Raw genomic sequence first — 22,903 nt, 5'->3', positions numbered from 1 at the left:
ATAATGCAATGCAGCAAATGTTAAATGGGACCACGAATGTAGGTTGAGGATATTTATACAGAATACACTGATTGTAGTAGCTAGGTAATTACTGGGTTTAGTTTTTAAAAGGACATTGTTCAAAGGTTGCATTTTCAGCCTGCATGAATTTAGCTAATTTTGATACTGTTTGAAAGTACGAAGCCTTATAACTAAAGATTATTCATCCTCTCCAAATCTAAAGGGCTCAAAATGCCTCACGTTTTTTTTCAGGGTCTAAGACATATTATGCTGATTTTAAAGTCATATTAAAAAAACCTATTAATTATGGAGACCTATTAATTGTGGAGTTGCAGGCCACACACTATCCTCTGGAAAATCAAGAGCCCTTAGAGGGAAAGGTCGAAATCAAAACATGGAATGTGTTCCTGGCTAATACTAAAGACAAAGGAAATGTTGGGTTTTTCAACACAAAATTAAGACATCCATTTTGCAGGTACAGAAATTCCTATTGTTACCCATGTTGTAATTAATGGTGCTTCTGTTCTATCTGGAACCACATTTTGTCAGGTTTTATATCAGCCCTCCTGTACACAAATCTTTTTTTGGTTTGAAAATAAAAGCAAAACAAAGCAGGCGTCTCTTGTGCTTATTCAACTTTTTTTTTTTGGGGGGGGGAGGAGGGGTAAAAACAGAGAAAAGACGAGTATTGGTTGATACCAAGCTATGATGGAAAATATCACATTTAATCCGTTCTTTGCAAAACCGTATTGCTAAGTAAATGCGTCTACGTTATATTACTGGTACAGTTCAAAAGCCGAACGGTTTAGAGTTTCACCAACATGTAGTAGTGATGGGAAAGCTTACAATGGCTTGACGTTTCCTGACAAAATCTCCCTAGCAACGCAGCATTCGTTATCTCACTTGATAGCAGCTGCACTGTACTACATGCATTTACTTCCAAAGCTTCTTGATGGACATATTCTTTTCGCTGTCCTTCTGCATAACCTGTAATGGAAGAAAGGAATTTGCTGGTGAGGTGTTGGTTGGCAAGCCTACCCCCACCCACAATTGTAAATCGTAACAGAGAAGGTTCGTGCAAGCTCAAAGCTTAAACCCTTAGCATTCCGAGGATGGGTTTATAAATCCAAACACGTTCTTCTGAAAGCCACCAACAAAGACACACATCGCAAGATAACCCCTGACTGCCGGATTCAAAACGAGAAGCATCCACTGATGCTAAACAGGATACCTGGATGAAATTTCTTCTGTCCTTGGTGCAAAAAATTCAAATACTCTTATTTCAGGATTAAAACTTGTATCACAAAGAACTAGATTATTGGGCCCGATCAGTCCAAATGTATAAGCTAAGATTTTAAGAACATAAGAATTTGCTGGTGAAAGAAGGCCAAGGTCCATCTAATTCGCCTTCCACCATCCTGGCAGTCGCTTGACATGTTGTGTCCTAAACTATACACTGTATCCCCAGATATTGTTTTCTAGCAGAAATCCATCTAATTTGTTCTTGAGACAAATGACATTTTCTGCTTCCACTGTCTCCCTAGGGAGCTTGTTCCATAAATTTAATCTTCACTCACTGAAGTAGTGTTTCCGCAGATTTGTTCTGAATTTGGAGTCCTGTAGCTCAGTGGTTAGAGCACTCGCCTTGCAAACGAATCACCTGGGTTCAATTCCAGGCAGAGGGCGAAACCTTGGGCAAGTTTCCTTACTCCACACAGAGCCTAATAATAATCCCTCCAAAACCAAACAATTATAAATTGGTCATTTTCAATCCACGACTGTTTGTGGGACACTGCTGTGCGCAATTGGCTGCTGCGTTTCGCCCACAAATGTACAGTCAATTCACTTTAGAGGATATTCTGTGAAGCGCTTTGAGAGGTCTAGAAGACGTGAAAAGCACTATATCAAATGCAAGGATTATTATTATTATTATTTTACCTCCCAATCACAGGCCATGTCTTCTGGTTCTACTGTTCAGTACAAGATAAAACAGCTTATAATAATAATTATTATTATTAAATGTCTACAATCTTACCTTAGCTACCGCCATTTCAAAGTCTTCTTGCGTAACGTGAACTCTCCTTTCTCTCAGGGCATACATTCCAGCTTCTGTGCACACTCCCTTCGCAGAAAGATAAAAATCACATCAATAAGAGGGTCCTGGTTAAAACAGACATCAACTCTACAGTTACTTGGCCATCAACAACAACAACAAAATTACATTTATAGAGTGCCCTTCACATCAGGAGGACGTATCAAAGCGCTGAACAATTAGGTGAAGGCAGAGAGGTGGGAGGGAGACTAAAGGCACGGTCGAAGAGAAGGGTCTTGAGACCGGCCTTGAAGGAGGCAAGGGAGGAAGTGAGGCGAATGGACAGAGGGATGGAGTTCCAGAGTATAGGGGCAGAGAGGCTGAAAGCCCGGCCACCGGGGCGGGAGACATGGAGCAGGCCGGAACCCGCTGAACAGAGGGAGCGGGCAGGTTGGTAGGGAGTCAGCAGGTCAGAGAGGTAGGAGGGGGCAAGGCCATGGATGGTCTTAAAGGTGAGGACGAGGATCTTGAACTGGATCCTCTAGGGGATGGGGAGCCAGTGGAGTCGGGCGAGGATGGGAGTGATGGGGTCGCGGAGCCTGGTGCGTGAGGCAGTGGCGGAGTCTGGCAATGTTGCGGAGGTGGTGGTAGGCAGTAGCAAAGAGCGGATGTGGGGGAGAAAGGACAGTTCAGGGTCAAACAAGACACCCAGGTTCCTGACTGGCTTAGTGAGGTTGAGTGTGCAGCTGTGAAGGCTAATGCTGCCAGCGCTTGAGGTGCGGAGACGCTGGCGTGAACCAATCAGGAGGGCCTCGGTCTTGTTGACGTTGAGGTGGAGAAAGCTGGCCCTCGTCCAGGACTTGATGTCGGATAGGCAGTCGGTCAGGACGCCAGTAGTCCTGGAGTTCAGGATGGAGGCAGAGAGGTAGAGTTGGGTGTCATCCGCATACACGTGGAAATTTATCACATGTCTGCGGATGACATCACCAAGGGGAAGCATATAGAAGATGAAGAGGAGGGGACCGAGGGCAGAGCCCTGAGGAACACGGCTGGGGGTGGAGAAGAAGCCGTTTGCCGCGACGAAGTGGAGGCGGTGTGAAAGGTAGGACCTGAACCAGTCATAGACGGAATCTTCAAGGCTGAGGTGGGGAGGAGAGGCAGTGGAGGAGGATTGAGTGGTCCACGGTGTCAAAGGTGGCAGAGAGATCAAGGAGGACGAGGAAGCAGAGGGAGCCCTGGTCACACATGGTCAGGATGTTGTTTGTGACCTTGACCAGAGCAGTTTCCGTGCTGTGGGCAGCACAGAAACCCAATTGGAGGGGTTCATGGAGGGAGTGAAAGGAAAGAGCGAAGCTGGGAGGCATCGGCTCTCTCAAGGATCTTGGATAGGAAGGGGAGATTTGAGATGGGCCGGTAGCTAGATAGCTGTGACGGGTCAAGGGAAGGTTTCTTCAAGGTGGGGGTGATAGTGGCTGTTTTGAGGGGGGAAAGAACAGTGCCAGATGACAGGGAGAGGTTAATGATGTCGGCGAGTAGTGGGGCAAGAAGGTGGAGCTGGGATTTAAGGAGCGGGGTAGGGATGGGGTCGAGGGAGCAGGTGGTGGACTTCATGGAGGTTACCGTGTTGAAGACAGAGGAGGGGGTGTCAGGTTCAAAGATGTGGAAGAAGGGATGGGTAATTGTGTGGAGTGGGGGTAGGAGGGGTTGGAAGTTGGGAGGGCAGTGGCAGCTGAGCGGATTCCCTCAATTTTGGACTTGAGGAAATCAAGCATTTTCTAGCAGTGAGAGTCAGAGGAAAGTATCTGCGAGGCATGTCAGGGAGGGCGGAGGAGCCGGTTAGTGGTGGAGAACAGAAGCATGGGGTTGCCTTTCGCCTCCAGTATTAACCTGGAATAGAAGGCTGATTTGGCTGAGGCGAGAGCGCAGCGGTAGTTCTTGATGAGTCCAGCCAGATGTAGTGGTGGACCGTTAGGCCGGATTTGAGCCAAGTGCGTTCGGCAGCCCGCACCTGGCCCTTAAGCAAGCGGAGGTGGCTGGTGAACCAAGGTGAGGATCAGGAATAGGAGGCAGTTCGGGAGGTGAGGGGGGCAAAGGCGTCGAGTGTGGTGGAGAGGGTGGAGAAGAGTGAGTGCAGCGAGTGGGTTGTTGCGAGAGGTGGGCCAGAGGGGAAGGAGATCAGAGGACTCCAGGGCAGTGGAGAGGGATTGCGGGGCGATCTTCTTCCACGGGCGGTAGAAGATGGTGGTAGGTTTGGAGGCAGTGGATTTTGGGGGGGCGGTAAAGTAGAAGAATTTTCAGAGAGATGGGAGGGATGGCAGAGGGTTCGAAAGAAGGGAACGAGCCAGTGGAGAAGGGGGATAGGACAAGTGACACCCTGGATATAAGGGCCACACCACCGCTACAATGGTTGGGGCGTGGGGCATGTTGGTAGGTGTAGCCGGGTGGCGTGGCCTCAGTGAGGGGGAAGGTGTCACCTGGGGTGATCCAGGTTTCTGTGAGTGCCATAATATCATCGTTCTCATCGAGGATGAGACAAATCATTGATGGCCAAGTCTTGTTGGAGATGGAGGACATTTTGAAGGCCAATGAGGAGTGGACAGTTGGCAGGGGGATGTGTGGGATGGGAGGGGGTAGTGGAATGGTTGAGAGGGAGGGGATGCAGATGAGGGAGGAGAGGTTAGCCCCCGGGGTCAGGGTCTGGGGTGGCTTGTGGCGGTAGTGGGGAATGGGGCAGTCGGTGTGGCTGCCACAGTGCCGAGTGCTGCGATGCGCCTGGCGGAGGATTCCCAGGCTGGGCAGAGGGAGGCAGTGGGGGGGTCAAGCAGAGATAGGAGCCGGGGAGGGCGGAGGGAGAGCAGGACAGAGCGGGAGTTGCAGGGAGGGGGGCATTTTGAGGGAGGGCCAGCTCGGGTCGGAGGCGGCAGCCAAGATGCGCACACTGGGATAGAAGTATCTCCACTACACAAGAGTGTCAAACTGAGCTGCATCAGAGTTTTATCATCAGCTTTAAGTAGAAATAGGCTTTTCATGTAAGCAAACAGGATTTGAATTAATCAAACTACCTTCCAAGTGCAAAATGCAATTACCCAAATTGCCTTCATCACAATTAGTCATGTTAATAAATGCGCTCACAGCATTTACTGCACTCATCGTTAATGCCTAGAATTAATTCACTGCTGAAATACAGAACAAACCATGCATCTGCATAACATTTCCCTTGGCCAGAGATGGTTTGCTTGATGGGTCAGGTATGGTTACCCTTTGCAGAGCTAAAATAAGATGAGGCTGACAGTCTCACCTTAACCTCAGCACCTGACGCCCCTGGCATCAGCTCAGCGATTTTACGCAGATTGATGCCGCGAGTCAGATTCATCTTGCGGGAATGAATCTTCAGAATGTCGAGACGAGCCTGCATGGGAGGGGAGGGAGGAAGAAGGCAAGCAAGTCAACACATTTTCAGTGAGGTCTCCTTAAATCTGGATCCGCAGTCACCTCCTGAGATGTGGATGGTGTGTCTGGGAATGCTTAGATCCACAGGAAAATGCTCTGATCTATCAACTGAACCACGTTTCACCAGTCACTGTGGATTAAAATCCCCAACCTCTGGTGCAGAAAAAAAAAAGCACCAACACCGTGGAAAACCAAGTCTGTATTGAAGAATTTAATTGTCAACAAGCCCGACAGCTCTCTTAACAAGCCCTACCGCTCAACAATACGGATAGAAATGATGTTCAGCGTTTCTAAAAAATGCTCTCCTTGGTCCAATTTGGCACTTTCACAATCTGGACTGCTTTGCATCTATCAATTTACCAAACCTGCGGCTCGCGAATCTTGAATCCCGAGTCGGCAAAGCTCTCTGGATGGATTGCTTCGGTTTGGGATTCTTGATTATCCAGAATTTTTTGGGATTCCAGCAAAATTATTTTGCAATATATGTGCAGCTTATTTGGATCCATATATGGATCCCAAACTTCCATTTCGCTGAGTTTATTAAAACTCCTCTCTCCTCTGCACCCTATTGACCAAAAGCACTGAAGGTTCAGTCCTTCATCACAAGCCCCAATGGGTGATTTAAAGGCAAGCATTACACCAATACACAGAAAAGGACAGACATCCTTCCAGTCTGAAATACACTGCTGGTAATAATTTCCCATCCCTCACACGCACTATGTGTCGCGCCAATACCATTTTGAATGGCCTCAAGCTCACCTCTTCATTCGGAGGAGGAAACTCGATCTTCCTGTCAATTCGGCCTGGGCGCAGCAACGCAGGATCCAGGATGTCGATCCTGTTTGTGGCCATGATCACCTGAGGCAGCAAGCATGAAGAGGTGAAAAAAACTGAACCAACATATTTAATTTGTCCATAAAATATACAGTCAATTCACTTTATAGTATATTCTGTGAAGCGCTTTGAGATGTCTCGATTATTATTACTGTCAGAAAGGCTGCTGAATCTGAATATTTGATTTTTTTAAGCATTTACTCAGATATAGTTACTTACATTCACAAGTCATGCAAACAATTCCTCTCTCCTGGCCAGACATGTCTATATCCCCATCAAGTCTTCTTCACACCCCAAATCTTCTGTTCAGTCCATCCAGCAAAGTGCAATACTAACAATAAATCAGAAGGCTGTCCTATCCCAGGAATAATGCCTACACACTAACATTTTAGGATCAAAGAAATGCTTCACCACCTTCAGCCCCAATTTAAAAAAAGTATTTTGTACAGCGCATGCTGTTTTTAATGAGGTCCTATCAACAATAACTAAACCAATAGAAGTTTTTACAATTCACTTACAACCTAAGCGTTTGTCCACAAAATACAGTTGATTCGCTTGACAGTATATTCTGTGAAGCTCTTTGAGATGTCTCGAAGACATGATAAGGTGCTGTATCAAATGCAAGGTTTATTATAAACTCAGAGACGTACTTTAATATTCTTAGTGGCTTCAAACCCATCGAGCTGGTTGAGAAGCTCCAACATTGTGCGTTGCACTTCGCTATCTCCCCCAGAGCCGCCCTCTAATCGTGAGGACCCAATAGAATCGATTTCATCCATGAAGATGATGGATGGGGCATGCTCTCTCGCCATTACAAATAGCTCCCGCACCATACGTGCACCTGCATCGCAGCAAAAGAGTATGAAAGACATTGGGGCAAAAAATGTTAAGCTCTCTGAGACACTATGCTGCATGGAGGGCGCTATATAAGTACAAGTCGTTGTTGTACAAGGAAATGCACTTTTTTTTAAACAAAAAATGACCCGAAATCATTAACTTGTTAACATTTCTCATGATCTTATTTTTAAGCAGCATCACAGAACTGAGATTAGTTGGCTTTAGCACACACCAAAGGCAACTACAGCTAGTAATGGAACTTCCCCCATTATATATAGTCACCAAAGGCACCACTGAGCAGAATTTCTATTCCAAACTATTGCATCTTCTTGAACAAGTGGACTGCATCCAACTGAGGTGTGCAGTGGATATTGTATGGCTGTTTGTCGGATATTCCTGTGAGTAAATTTGTTGCTGCATTTGTCCACGAAACACAGAGTCACTACACTTCACAGTAAATCCTGGGAAGCGTTTTTGGATGTCCTCCCGACTTGAAAGGCGCTGTATCAAATGCAAGGATAGTTATAATTATTTTTACTCATAGGTTCAAAAGATTACATCTTGTTTCTCAGAAATCCTTTAATAGGTTACCGTTTGCTACAACTGAACTGATGGTGTCAGGTTTCTACTCTTCTGACTTCAGCAACCTTTGCAGATGCCCACCGTTTTGACAGAATAACTTAAATTAACTTGCACCATCTCCGAAAAAACCACCAGGGAAATTATCTTAACACAGACTTTTCTGATGATCTTAATTTTCCAATCAGACATATAATATAACCGAGAGCAGATGGCTTCAGCACGTACCCTCGCCAATGAATTTCTGCACAAGCTCGGAGCCAGATACTCGGATGAAAGTACAGTCTGTGTGGTGGGCCACAGCTCTGGCTAGCAGTGTCTTGCCTGTTCCTGGAGGTCCGTATAGCAGCACACCCTGCAGTGATGACACACAATAAACACAAAAAAATCAATAGTGTTCAGTATAAGAGGTCTGTAAACACAACCTTCTCACCAAACCCTTCAATCAACCATGGTAATTAATTGCAAGATGTAAGCTTTGCTCAACACAGATATCCTGCGTAACAATCTACCAGATTAATTAATTGGATCTTCACAAATTTACGATTTCAAATAGGATTGAAAAAGTCAACCCAGAACAATACTTCAGGATAATAATAATAATCTTTGCATTTGATATAGCGCTCTCAAAGGGCTTCACAGGATATAGTGTAAAGTGAATTGACTATATTTTGTGGGCGAAATGCCAAGGTTTGCACCAAGAGGACATTAGGTTTAGATTTGCGAAAACAGATTCAAGACAGACATCAGAAAGGGGGTAAATAATGACTGGAACAGGTTGCCAAGATATGTGGTTGAGGCCAGGACATTGGATACATTTAAAAAAAATACGAGCTTCATATTGTGAGTGAAGGATGAGATCAAATGGGCTGAAGGACCTTCTTCGTCTAAACCAATCTTGTGACTGCACCTCCTCCCAATTTTGCAAAGTCCTGACCCACAGGCGAGTGTGCCATTCGTCAAGCTGATGTTTCATGAGGGTCTGGCTTCCTCCTCATCCCCCAAGTCCTCCACTCCACCCTCGGCGGCTGTGCCTTCAGTCACTATGCCTCGAGGGCTCTGGAACTGCCTTCCTCTCTTCCTTCGTTTCACTCCCTCCCTTCCCATTTTCAGGTCTCTGCTGAAGACCTTTCTTTTCAACCGCGCCTTTGGTTACCTTCCCCCCACCTCCCCCTGACTTGGTCCCGAGATCCATTACTGTAAAGCGCTCTGAGATGCCATCCAGTGTGGAGGGCGCTATATAAATCCAAGAAGTTGTTGTTTCAACGAGAGAGTCTCTCTTCCGGGTTCGAAGGGTATGATGAGAGTGCTCCAATTACTTTTCAGCACAAGTAAAATGAGAACTTGAGACCTAAAGAATGTTCAGAAAAGCCACTCGGAATACAAAACTGAATTCAACACTAGATGGGGTCCTTTTGACGACTTAGTTGGTAAAGCATCTGCTTGGAGTGAACAGAACTTTTCATAGCAGATTCGTTCCCTGGGCTGTGCCAAGGTAGCTGATCGCTGTTGGCAGCAGTAACAGTGCTACATAATTTGGTGCGAGTGTCTTGAGCTAGGGAGAGAAGATTAAGATGAGACTTCTCATCACTCACCAGTAGACAGAATTGGGTCTAGATATGATAATTAAATATAATAATGATGTTTCCTTGAAGGACAGAGGAAGGAGGGAAGGGACAGAATTCAATCCCCCAAAAAACAAGATTAGAAGATAAAAGGGCAGATCTGATAGTGCAGTGGGGGGGGGGGGGTGGTTGGAAAAACTATGGCTGACAGACCAGGAGATTGTTAGTTCAAGTCAGCCTGCACGGAATTTGCTTGTATATGTGGATCCACCATCCGAAGAGGAGGCTGGATACCAACAACAACAATTTGTTATATGGGCTTCCTTCAGGTGGGGCAGCGTCTCGGTGCACTGTCGCTGAATACAAAATATATAGTCACTACACTTTACAGTATATTCTGTGAAGCCCTTTGAGATGTCTCGAGGATGTGATAAGGCGTTCTACGGTCTTGGTACCCCCTACCGCTTAGACCTCCTAAACCCCCTTAAGAAATCTTTCCGTTCAGCAGGCTCCGGCCTGCTTCACATCCTCTGCCTCACCCACTCCACCATTGGCGGGTGGGCCTTCAGCCACTCTGCCCCCACTCTCTGGAACTCCATTCCGCAGTCCCACCGCCTCGCCCTCTCCCTTGCCTCCTTCAAGACCCGCCTCAAGACCCTCCTCTTCGACCATACCTTTGAACAAACTCCTTCCCCCCTCTGCCCTCCACTCTCCCTGATCCGGACCCCCAGCTTGGGTCACAAAACCCGATTGTCCAGCGCTTTGGGACGTCCTCCTGATGTGAAAAGTGCTGTATAATGTAATTTTGTTGTTGTTGATATCAAATGCAGATTATTATACCAACAGAGATGCACATGACAATGGGGGAGAGAAAAAACAGAAAAACTAGAAAAAGTTATGTAAACTTTTTAAGCCTCGATTGTCACATCAAGGCTCGATTACGGGAACTCCCTCCTCATCGGCCTTCCCAACTCTTCCCTTCACAAGCTGCCGATCATCCAAAACTGCAGCTCGTGTACTCTCGCGCACCAGGCTCCGTGACCCCATCACTCCCACCCTCGCCCGACTCCACTGGCTCCCCATCCCTCATAGGATCAAGTTCAAGATCCTCGGCCTCTGCCCGCTCCCTCCGTTCAGCGGGCTCCAGCCTGCTCCATGTCTCCCGCCCGACCATCAGTAGCCGGGCTTTCAGCCTCTCTGCCCCACACTCTGGAACTCCATCCCACGTCCCTTTGCCTCGCTTCCTCCCTTGCCTCCTTCAAGGTCGGTCTCAAGACCCTTCTCTTCAATCATGCTTTTGGCCGCCCTCCCACCTCTCTGCCTTCCCTCACCCCTACACCACCCCTCCCCCATGCTCAGGCCCCGACACCTGACTGTTCAGCGTCTTGGGACGTCCTCCCGACATGAAAGGCGCTCTATAAATATAATTTTGTTTTTTTGTTGTAAACAACCCACTGCAAAGCTGAAATTAAATGCTGGAAATTATTATTTGCTGTCAAATATTATTCTATGAAACAGACACACAAAGAGTCAGCTTTACAGAAAGGCTCCATTTAGCATTATTCTCCTTAGACTGAACATGTTATTTGGGGATGCGTCAGGGAAAGGACAAGGCTTGGCTCAAAGCAACTGGTCCAGGTGACCCTTTCTGTCTGAAATCAGAGATCAAGTGTGATTAAAGAATCTGTATTCATTAGGAATTTGGACAATATCAAAGTAGCTTTGGCATGACTAAATTCTGATTAATGAAGCTGTCTTGTTGGTTCAAAGAACCCAGGGGAAAAAAAAACTGCTTAATTTGGTGAAAAGTCCAAACCCCAAATCACATTTGTTTGTGAAGAATTAAAACCACATGCAGTTAAGTTAGCGCAAGAGAGATTGCAATCTTGCTGCTAACTCAATCTTGACAAAGTTCCAATATGGGAGAGAATGAATGCCTCAGCAAAATGACCTTCAGACTAAAGAACAACTAGCATTCATACAGCACCCTTCACATAAGACAACGTCTCAGTGCGCTTCATAAGAAAGGTTAGACACCGAGCAAGGGAGAGGGTCGGAAAGGTGGCCAGAGGCACATTCAAAGAGATAGGTTTTTAGGGTAGACTTGGGACAGAAAGGGAAGGGGGGGACAAGGCAGAAGATTTAATCGTCAGGAACAGTTTCGGGTAAGCCACGTCATCATGCATTGGCATACAACATCAAAAAAACAAACCCTTCCATCACATTTTCCAAAACACATGTTTTTCAGTTAAAAAAAGGAATTACAAAGGCCACCATTTTCTGAGACTGGGACGAAAACATGACATTTCATGGCTGTCCCAGTTCAGAGCGGTAGGTACCCTGAGAGCAATAAGCCAAGAGTCACGAGGCCCAATGCCAAACAGCACATCTCTGAAAGCCAAACCTTGAAAGCAGCAGAAAATGGCCAGCCCAACTGGGAGGCCAGCCAGCACACAGCAGTGAATTTTAACTTGAAAAAAACAGACACACACTTTGATTTGGAGTTTATTGCTTCCATGAATACACAAAGGTAAGAAGGCCCTACAGCATAGCTTCCAATTAAGTCTTCTGTAGGTCCCTATGTTCAAGTATCAAATTCCTTTACATCTAACCACATTAAAAAGGGAAACATTTGAGGAAAGATAATACTGAAGCATTTATGGGGGAAGCACATCACATTCCAGCAGATTCCAGTGAGGGGGGGAGGGTAGTCAGAGGAAGTGGGGCTAAGAATCTAGTACTTGAACAATGGGCCAAATTACCTCTTCTGTGCTCTACGTAAATTCTCTATAATTTCTTAAGAAATCCTTACATTTGACATAGTGAAACATCTCAAAAGTAATTGGGAGTTTTTGGTAAAGTGCATCAACTGTGTATTTCGCTCACAAAACATAGTCAATTCACTTTACAGTATATCCTGTGAAGCACTTGGAGACATCTCGAAGACGTGATAAGGCACTATATCAAATGCAAGGATTATTATTATTTGTGGGGCAATGTGGCAGCCAATTTGCACATGACAATGTCCCACAAATAGCCAGAAAGTGAATCACTGGCTTTTTTTAATAATATAAATCTGGGGATCATTGGTCAGGACACTAGGAGAAACGTCCTTTTTCAAATAGTTCCACTGCATTTTTAATAGCTTAATGCCCGAAACAGGCAGACAAGATCTTGGTTTAACTTCTCAATCAAAGGACAGCACCACTGACAATGCAGCATCCCCCTCAACACTGTACTTTGGTGGCAGCCTAGACAAGGAGTCATTAGCGCGGGGAGTGAACCCACACCCAGTACAGCAATTCACCAACACCTTTGAAGAAATATTACAAAAGATTAAATATATATTACCTTAGGTTGAGCAATGCCGAGGGCTTCAAACAGTTCAGGATGCTTCACAGGTAATTCGATAACCTCTTTGATCTCTTTGATTTGTTTGTCCAAACCTCCGATCATTTCATAGGTGGAATCTGGAACCTTTTCAACCATCATGAGAGATACCAGAGGGTCCACTTTATTGGGTAGGATTTTGTGAAGAGTGTAGCTGTCGTTTCGTAAAGCTACACGACAGTTTGGAGTTACCTTTGTATACAAAAATTAAACTGTTAGATAGAGGGCCAAGAGAATCAATCTGTAAAGTTCCTGACTGCGTCCCCAAGAAAAAGAGGCAATCTAGTATTTGATGCAGCCTGCTACTAACACCCATCCCCTCCACAAACCATGTGTATGTGCTAACTTATCCTAGACTCGATTTGACTCAATTTCCCAACCACGTTTCAAAAACTCCAGGTGACAAAGCTTTATGAATCCTCTCAATTTCCAAGCCAAACTCAAGAATATTAAATCCACCTCAATCAGTGAAATCCTTCAGATGCCTCACCCAAACTGGAAATAGGATGTCAACTAGTGATTCCATAGAACATCTCATAACCCACAGATAAGGTGTCTTCATTTGTTTCAGCTGTTTATGCCTGCAAACAAGAGGCCATAAACAAAACTTTCCTACCTTAAGACCCAGCTTTGTGACGCCTCAAAGACATGATAAGGCGTTATATTAAATGCAAGGATTATTATTTTTCCAGACTAGCTTTTGGCCACTTCCCTACCCCCCTCCCCTCCCAATTAGCTATGTGAAGTGTTTCGAGATGTCCTCCCGACATGAATTATGCTGAATAATTGTAATTGGTTCCACATGTCCTGAGATGTGTTCTAGTACTTGATCCATCCTGCTAATAACAGATTCACATGAATTAATACTTGGGCTTATGGGCCTCAATCACACTGAATTCCTCTTGATCCTCACAACGAAACACAAACCAAGTTTAAAAGGACCACAATGAAATACTGACTCACAGACAAATCACATTCCTCACAGCACAAGTAGTTTATTGTGACATCTAGGATGAGGCGCGGATATTCCTGACAAACCCCTCATGCTCTATTTTTTTTAAAATTTGTATAATAGATATAATACTCACATCATTAATATCAATGTTCTTATCAACATCCACAACAAATTTTCCTTCTGGGTGAACCTATAAAAAACACGGGGGTGTGGAGAGAGAAAAGTTATACAAGACTTTCTTAGTAATTTAATTTTACAAAATTGTGCATTTTATTAGGATAAATGAAAGACGATGGAGGGAAGGTGGGAGGAGTGAAGTGGGGAAGAGAAAGAGAATCATTCGACCACTAGATGCAAATACTCCCAACATACAACCAGAATTATTGAGAGCCTTTGAATGAGGTAGAAAATATGCTTGTGCATTGATGCTGGTGGTACCACTTCCCTTTAAGTCGTTTCCTCAGCTAAGATCTTTAATATATCCCCACTACAGTGTACACTATAAACAAGCAGCACCAAAAACAAAAAGAGGACCTGAAATGCTGTATACAAAGCAGGTGCGATGAGAAAGCAGATCGCCGATAGCAAGGACAGAAACCCAGACCTAATTGTTTGTTTCAACATCAGTATTAACTGCCCCCCACCATATCAAATTTGAGTTAACACTTTAGATTGTGTTCCTGTCTTTATTCCAGGTTCCTGGAGAAGCAGCCACTGGGGTAATCCACCAAATTAACCAATTCTTCTCGACACACTAGAGAATTCACTGAGGAGTCATTATTTGCATCGGTGCCAAGGACACTCTGTTCTACTCCCCAGCACACACTCATCCCTCCTCAACCACAATGAACGTAAAGGACCAAAAAGAGGCACGACAGGAAGACTGGTTTAGAATAGTCGTTGCTGGTCACTGCTTCAGACACTGCCAGTGGAAACCGTGGGCAATGTGGTCAGGCAGATTGGCGAATTGACCTCAATGTGCAATCAGTATGGAATAAATGGTTCAACCTTAACCAGCGCTATCGCTCAACTGGTAAGACACATGTGGTTTGAAGTGATTATTGTGAAAACTGCTGGTATTTGAACATTAAACACTGTGGCTACCATTAAATATACTACTTATAGCATAAAAGCTAGATATCACAATCAATGACATTTAAACTCAAGGTCTCATTTACAGAAAAGATATCATCCTGGATCGACATGTCCGTGGATGCAAGCAGAATTTATACACCCACAGCAACCAAGACATCTACTCCATCGATTCGGTTGCTCCACCCTCCCATCCCCATTGCCCTCCACCCTGCCCTCAACTCAGGTCCAAAAAACCCCGACTGCCCAGCGCCCTGGGATACCTTTCCAACGTGAAAGGCGCTAGACAAGTGTAATTTGTTGCTGTTCGGCAAAACATTTTGGATGTTTTTATGCGATAGGATTGCTCATTTAATTAGAATTAAATGTAGTATAATAGAAACCTTTACAATATTCTTCTGAATTCCTCATTCGTACAGAAGCATCAGATGTTACCTTGACGAGGACTTTCTTTTTGTCCATCGCTCTGACCACCTCTCCTACGTAGGATCCCTGCTCCTGAAGAAGTTGCAGTTCCTCTCGTAACATGCGCACTGTCAAAAAATAATTAAAATCATGCAATAAATTGCGTCATTTTTCCAAACCCCCACTGTAGGTTAAACTCAATGAGTCTTTAGAGCGATACCATACCAAAGAATAATATTATAATAATCCTGGCATTTGACACAGTGCCTTATCACGTCATTGAGATGTCTCAAATTGTTTCACAGAATATATTGTAAAATGGATTGACTTTGTATTTTGTGGGCAAAAAGCAGCAGCCAATTGCGCACAGCAGTGGCCCACAATCAGTCATGGATTGAGTGACTACATGATTATTATTTTTTGGAGGGATTATTACCGACAGAAAGCGATGAAATGCTTTCTCTGGGCAATAATTCCGTGGGTAAATAAATCCACGAATGTTTGTTGGGACACTGCTGTACGTATTTGACTGCCGAGTTTCACCCACAAAATATACAGTTACTTTACAGTCTATTCTGTGAAGCTTTGAGACATCTTGAAGATGTGATCAGGCACTGTGTCAAATTCAAAGATCACTGTATTATTATAAATGCAAAATGCAATCTTTCAGTAGAATGGCTGTGATGCAGAAGGTGAATAGTCAACATCAGCCAGGATACTGGTAGTTGAACAGCCTTGCATATGGCAAAAGATTACAATGAAAATACACTTTGTTTGAAAACCCTGCTGGAGCTTTGTTCACATAGTTTTACTTAGTTTAGAGATGAAATGAACTCCCTCAATGTAATTTTCTTCACTCATTTTGTTTTCGCTTTTCAAAATTGCTCCTTCAAAAACCTAGGTTTATTCATTAAATTGTCTCTTTATGAAACAATATCTTTTCTTTGTAGTTTATTGGTCGATTAATTATAGAAATGGAATGCGCCCAATTTTATGGCAAACAATCTTTGACAGATCAATGAGCTCAAACCATACATCTATGAGACCACGAAACATCTAGGAGACTAATTTAGTCAAATCCTCAGACTGCTCTTTCATGTTTGATGTCACAAATAATTAACAGAAGGATGTTATTGAAGAGGAGGGGGAAGAGAACTCAGCGATTCCAAATTTTATTAGACGAGAAGCTGTGTCATATTAGCAGCCACATGAACTCATAGGTTGCACTCAAAATTCATCAATACACTGAATATGAGACAAGAAATTAAAATGTATGCAGTAAACAAAAATCCCGATCTGAAGATTCAGCGCAGTCATTTTTCAAATGGGGGGGAAATATCCTCACGAAAGGCCCAACAGGTCAACATAGAAATCCTACAAAATCCTACAGTGTGTGGAAATCCTTAGGGTTGAAAGTACAACAGAGACAAGCACAGGATCAGACTTGCAAACAACACCTACTCTCACTGCACATGGAACTTAGTATCTGGGGTTATGTTTCATGCATTAGAATTCTAATGGAGTGTCTTTATTGACCTCGTCACCCAACAAAGATTAAACTTGATAAGACTAGACTTTATCATTTGTGTTTAAGCGAATATGAAGACGTAACATGTTAATAAGCTTACCATTCACATCATTCTCTCACACACACAAACAGTTGATGTCCCTAATGTATCTTTATACAGAAACAGATGGTACAGAACACTACAAGACACTGGGTGCAGATAAATTGGAGGATAATAATAACCCTTGCATTTGATATAGCGCCTCATCACATCGTCTCAAAGTGCTTCACAGGATATCCTGTAAAGTGAAGGGACAGTGCACTTTGTGATTGAAACCAATCTGAATGAAACAAAGTGGCATCACACAGTATAATGTACATGTCTGAGTTACCTTTGGCGTTGAGTTCATTTCGTTGAGCCTGTAGACGGCGAAGATTTTGACTCTTGTCGTTAACAGTAAGCTTTGAGAAAGAAGGGGAATAAAAAATATTAGATTCAATAAGTTAGCAATTCATTTCAAAAAGTCACTCAATCAAGCTTTGTTAAAAGTTTATAGATTCAGATCAGCAAATGAGGACTGCCTAGTCAGTTAACATAAATATAACCATTATGAAGGCACATTTATTACTATAGGAAGCTGCTCTATTTTACTGAGCAAATAAAATTTGGGTTAATAAAATTTAACCAAAGGTTTTACTTTGCTTTTTTTTTGAAAAACAAAAAGTATTACGCAAGGTCAAGACTAACTTGACTAATTAGCAATACTAATATGTTCTCTATTATAATAACATAATATTCCTTGCATTTGATATAGCGCTTTTCACTTCTTCTAGACATCTCAAAGTGCTTTGCAGAATATATGTGAATTGATTGTATATTTGTGGGCGAAATGACGCTGCCAATTTGGCACAGCAGTGTCCCCGTCATTTGTGCTGAATAATTGCTGAAACACAGCAGTTTCTCACATTCAACTATTTGCAAGGTGTCACGTCACAGTAAATAGAGATTCTACATTCACGCTATGATTTAACAAGCAACGAATTTGTGAGCAGACCATAAGCGAAAGATTGATCTACCAAGTAATACTGTACTGGGGAAGTCTGTACATATGGAAGGTAATATTCTGCATTAGACTCTTGCTTCTGTAGATCTCTTACAAGGTGCAAAGGCAATCGCTCAGAAAACCTTTTACAAAAGGTCTAGGAAAAGGAGAGGCGGGGGTAGGGATAGGAGAGAAAGACACAGGGAGAGATGAAAGATGGCAACAATGGGTTAGCACAATGACTTCCCACCTCTGGGACCTGGCCCATATTAATGAAAAAGCCTGTCAGCTATGATGTTTCCTCCATTAAATTATTTAGGTCAATCTAAAGAGGCTACAGGGTAGCTGGTATTGGGGGAAAATGCCACAGTAAAGGAAGAAAGAAACAGTGAGAGATGTTCTCCTGAGATGAAAGCACATTTTTTGAGTCAAAGGGATTTTAATCTACACCTAATAAGAAGTTATATTACTTAGTGCTGTACTTGGGGACATGAAGCACTTCACTATTTATGGTATCAACAACCCTATGTTGAAGAGTTCAAATTAATTTTAAACCCCACACTAAATCTCCTTAAGCTTGGTTCTGTAACTCACTTGCAATTCTTCAATCTTCGATAAGTAATATTGTCGGAGGCCAGTTCCTCCCTTCCCCTCCTCCACTTCCATCTGTGATCACATGAAAAGTAAACACAAAATTAGAAAGAGCTGCTGAAACTACAGGGGTACAAGACACAGGAAGACGCCAAAATTAATCAGCTGTTTTGCAGATGCTACGAGCCATTTCTTTTACAGCGTGTTCAGGCATGTTCTCTCCATCACACTTTAGGTTAAACACAATGACACTGTTCAAAGCAACTAACCAAGTTGCTTTATTGCTTGAAGCAACTGGATTTCGAAACAAAATTTATTCCTGAGGGATGTTTTGCAGGATATAGTACACATTCTTCACGGAGTGTACTCTGATATACTGTAATTTTATTATTACCAGAAGCCAAATCTAGGAGAATAATCTACTTGCATTTGATATAGCACCTGATTATGTTGTTGAGACGTCTCAAAGCGCATCACAGAATATATTATAAAGTGGATTGAATGTGTATTTTGTGGGAGTAAACGCGGCAGCCAATTGCGCACAGCAGCGTCCCACAAACAGTTGTGGATTGAGTGACCTTTTTTTGTAAAAGGGCTGTTAACCAACTCCACAATTCCACTCAGATTCTAACCAAAACAATTGTTAAAAATTTAAGATTGCTCAGGTTATTAGATTTAAAACATCTGGTCTTACTTAATATGTGCAGAAAGTTATTTTGCATCACGGTCTATCAAACAAGTGAGCAACTATGAATTAGGCATGAATTAGTCGCATTCTGAAGCGACTGTAGGTTCAATAGAGCAATTCCAAAAATCCTGATTCAGCGTGGAGTGGGACTTTAGCTTATTTTTTGAGAAAGCAAGTATTTTACATAACTGCCAGAGGACTTTGCTAAAATAAATGTCTCGGGATTCATAAAATTCAGTTAGCAAACATGAAAACTGTTAAAAACAATTTCTGATCATGTCAGCATCTCAACTACAATGTATTATCAATAAAAATCCTTACACTGGTTGTAACGCCTTCCACATAGAGAGTGCATGAGCACTTCACGGTATATAGTGTAAAGGACAATGTCTAAAGGCAAAACTTACATTTAAAACGAGCCTTTCATATCAGGAGGACGCCTCAAAACACTTTGAACATCATCTTACTAATACAACAATTCAGTGGGAAACTACATTGAAATGTCCCACTCCCTATCAAATTGGCTGGGTGGAAGGGCACAGCTCCTCAGCATTTTTTTTTAAAAGTCATTAAAATACCAGTGTCTGACTGACCCTTTAACAGCATGAAAAATAGCCTCTTAATTGTCGGTGTACTAGCAGATCATCCAAGAACCATTAAGGGAACATTTTTCAGCAGACAATTCATTTGCTACACCTGCATTTTTTTNCTCATCTGCTTCACAATACTGGTCAAATTGTCCTGAATGCCACAGACTTCTCTGAACTACAATTGAAGAGTAAATATCGTAGACGGTAATTTTCAAAAACCATGGCATCAGCTGCCCGCATTGAAGTCTCAGCCTTTGCAAATGATCTGGAGTCAGTCAGAAACAGAGCCCTAAATTACTATCTGCTGGCAAAAGACATGTTAGCGATCATTTAAACGCATGACAGCACCAGCTTCCTGGCCTCTAATTGCTACTATAAAAGTCATCGGATTTAATTAAAGCAAACAATTTGCAATTCTCCAGCTGGATTTTCTACCACCCTCGACTCTCAAAACTGGCGTAGAAATGACAGAGGAGTATTGGATGTGAAAGGCGCTATACAAATGCAATTTTTTGTTGTTGATTTCAAGATCCTCACACTCACTTTCAAATCCCTTCATGCCCTGGCACCTCCCCAACTGATGACTGGCTCCGACCTTCTGCATGTCCCTTGTGCCCTCCATTCCACCACTGGTGGCTGTGCTTTCAGCCACTACGAAACTCTGGAACACTCTTCCTCTATCTCTCCACCTTGCCCTCTTCCTTCCTCATTTTCAGGTCATGCCTGAAGACCTTCCTGTTCGAACGAGCCTACGGTCACCTCCCCCCTCTCTCCCAGCTGGGTGTCGTGTTCCGCCATTGTCAAGCGCTCTGGGACGCTGGCCTGCATGAAGGGCGCATTATAAATGCAAGTTGTTGTTGATTGCAGTTGATTAGAGGAAGTGGCAAACTGCTCAGTGGTTCATTGGCCACTATGTGGCAAAGGCAAAATAAATGGAATTCTCAATCTGTTTGACATACTCTTAAGTAGGATAATAGATTTCTGCACGTGTCAAACACCGGGCTAATCAAACAATATTTGCCTCCTGTACATTGGTTGTAGGATCTCCACAGCTCCTACATTGGAACTGCATTTCCATTCAAAACCGGCAAACCACCAAAATAAGTTCATTTTTTTTTACAATTTGTATCTGGAGATTTGAAACAGTTTTCAGTTAGATGCAAACAAAGCTGCAACAAGGATGCTTGGATCATATTTGTGTATTGAGGAGTTCTGTAGACTACTGACCTCTACTGGAAATTAATTCTACTAACCAGATGTATAAATAACCTCCAAACAGTAGTTTTAAAGACTGCCCGACTCGCTCAGCAAATAAACTATTCGACTCGTCGCACAAAGCAGAGCAAAATTACGTTCTCTTCTCTCCAGGACGTTTGCAAACTTTGTAAACTGCTTGCGGGAAATTAGGAAATTCAGGGCATGAATTCCTTCCCTTTATGGGGAATTACTGACACCCCCAATACGGATCCCAATTGGGAATTCATTCTCTCAAAAGATTTGTTCTCTCAAAAAGTGGATAATTTTAATCGGAGGTTGCCAGAGTCTGGGACTACAGCACACAGCAGCGAACAGCAAAAATTGACAGCAAGTTTTGTGTAATGGAGGAAGAGTTTACCCACACTGCTCAGCACGGTGAAATTACTCTAATAACTTCTGTGTTTACTAAGGAGTACGGGTAAACTCCAACTGCAGGAAACGGGGGAAGAGATGGGTATGGCAGAAAAGTGAAATACAACAAAGAATATAAAAGGAAAACAAAATATTTGCTTCGTAAGTCCTGTGCAAGGATCATAAATATTTTAACTCCAAATCCCATGACAATCCCGATTTAAAAAGGAGCCTTTTATTGCTGAGCATTTAGAAGGCACCCTTCATATCACAATATTATACAATAATACAATATACAGGGTGGCCAAAGAGACATGATACCATTACAATGTCTATCTAATAAGTCTTAAAGAAATGATGGTATTTTTATTTGTTGTTATAGGGTAGATTTCACAACGTTTTGGTCACCCTGTCCGTATAAGCGCTCCAAGGCGCTGCCCTGCGTGAAGGGCGCTATATAAACCCAAGTTGTTGTTCTATGGAGACGTTTGAAATGTCGCAATGACGTGATACATCGAATGCAAGTATTATTATTGTATTATTTTTTGTTATTATTATTGTATTATTGTTAGTAGTATAGTTATTATTGTTGTATCATTATTATTGCATTAGTTATTATCGTATTAGTTATCATTGTTTCATTTTTGTATTATTGTTGTTTTATTATTGTATTATTATAGTATTGTTATAATAATAAAAACAAAAATAAAGTACAAACCATTCGAATGAGCTGAGCCACAAGTGAATTACTTCACCCCCAGAGATCATCAGCTTTATTTCCCCAACACAAGCAGTTGGGCTCAGACTTTAGTTCCAAGTCACATAGTGATTGTATATTTCGCCCACAGCAACAGTCACTACACTTTACAGTGTATCCTGTGAAGCGCCTTGAGACATCTCGAAGGACGTGACGAAGCGCTGGGTCAAATGTCAGGATTACTATTAGTCACTTGGCCTCGGGCCCAGGCTCTACGGCAGACCGAGGCTTGGGCCTACAGTCGGGGCCTAGTAAAGCAGCTGTGGGGGGGCGGTGTGCCGTTGGCAGCCCCTCCCCCGCCGGGCCCGGCTCCAGCCCCGAACTCCAGGCCGCGGCTTCCCTCAGGCCTCGGGCGGGTGAAGTGCAAGTCACGGCCGCCTCCGACCCCAGGCCTCACCCGGCAAACAATGACTGGGGTGAGGGTGAGGCCAGTGCTTCCCCCACTCCGCGCGCGCCTTCACCCCCTCAACTCCCCTCAGCCCTCGGCCGCGCGACAAAGCTCTCACCTGAGCCCGAGAGTCCGCCACCATCCCGCCGCCCGCTTAAAGCGACGTCACACTGCGCTCTCTTCCCCGCCACCGCCGCGCGTCTTAAAGCGACACTGCCCACCGCTGTACGTCTTAAAGCGACTCTGCCCACTGACCCTGTACATCTTAAAGCGACACTGCCCCCCACCCCGCCGCCATGCGTCTTAAAGCGACACTACCCACTGCGGCCATCGCCGTGCGTCTTAAAGAAACATTGCTTGACCCCTCACTTTATAATAATAATCATAATCCTCACCTTTGATACAGTGCTTTATCACATCTTCGAGACATCTCAAAGCGCTTCACAGAATATACTGTAAAGTATGGTGACTGTATATTTTGTGGGCGAATCTTTACATCATAAAGTGGAGTCCTGTCTCAGTGGTTAGAGCACTCGCTTTGCAAGTGAGAGACCTGAGTTCAATTCCAGGCAGAGGGCGAAACCTTGGGCAA

The 22,903-nt window shown here is 43.6% G+C and overlaps 2 protein-coding genes across 2 annotated transcripts in view; one reads left to right on the top strand and one right to left on the bottom strand.

Annotated features, from left to right (window-relative positions):
* The window catches only part of LOC103183838 (SWI/SNF-related matrix-associated actin-dependent regulator of chromatin subfamily D member 2), a 38,644-nt gene extending 24,157 nt beyond the window's left edge, over nucleotides 1-14,487 (top strand). The window contains exon 14 of the transcript XR_006085694.1: nucleotides 14,338-14,487. The gene's annotated coding sequence lies outside the window, so the exon portion shown is untranslated. The remainder of the gene's footprint in view (nucleotides 1-14,337) is intronic.
* Nucleotides 708-22,569, bottom strand: psmc5 (proteasome 26S subunit, ATPase 5). The gene is given in 12 exon segments (NM_001292922.1): nucleotides 708-987; nucleotides 2,036-2,122; nucleotides 5,331-5,441; nucleotides 6,242-6,340; nucleotides 6,967-7,157; nucleotides 7,961-8,087; nucleotides 12,649-12,879; nucleotides 13,776-13,832; nucleotides 15,170-15,267; nucleotides 17,039-17,108; nucleotides 18,284-18,355; nucleotides 22,430-22,569. Coding segments are annotated over 12 exon segments (1,221 nt in total). The 5' UTR covers nucleotides 22,454-22,569; the 3' UTR covers nucleotides 708-933.
* Between the last annotated feature and the right edge of the window lie 334 nt (nucleotides 22,570-22,903).

This window comes from Callorhinchus milii, unplaced genomic scaffold (assembly GCF_018977255.1).
Source record: "Callorhinchus milii isolate IMCB2004 unplaced genomic scaffold, IMCB_Cmil_1.0 Scaffold23, whole genome shotgun sequence".
In the NCBI taxonomy this organism is placed as follows: domain Eukaryota; kingdom Metazoa; phylum Chordata; class Chondrichthyes; order Chimaeriformes; family Callorhinchidae; genus Callorhinchus; species Callorhinchus milii.
Note: the sequence above shows the minus strand (reverse complement) of the source record. Positions and strands in the feature narration are given on the sequence as shown.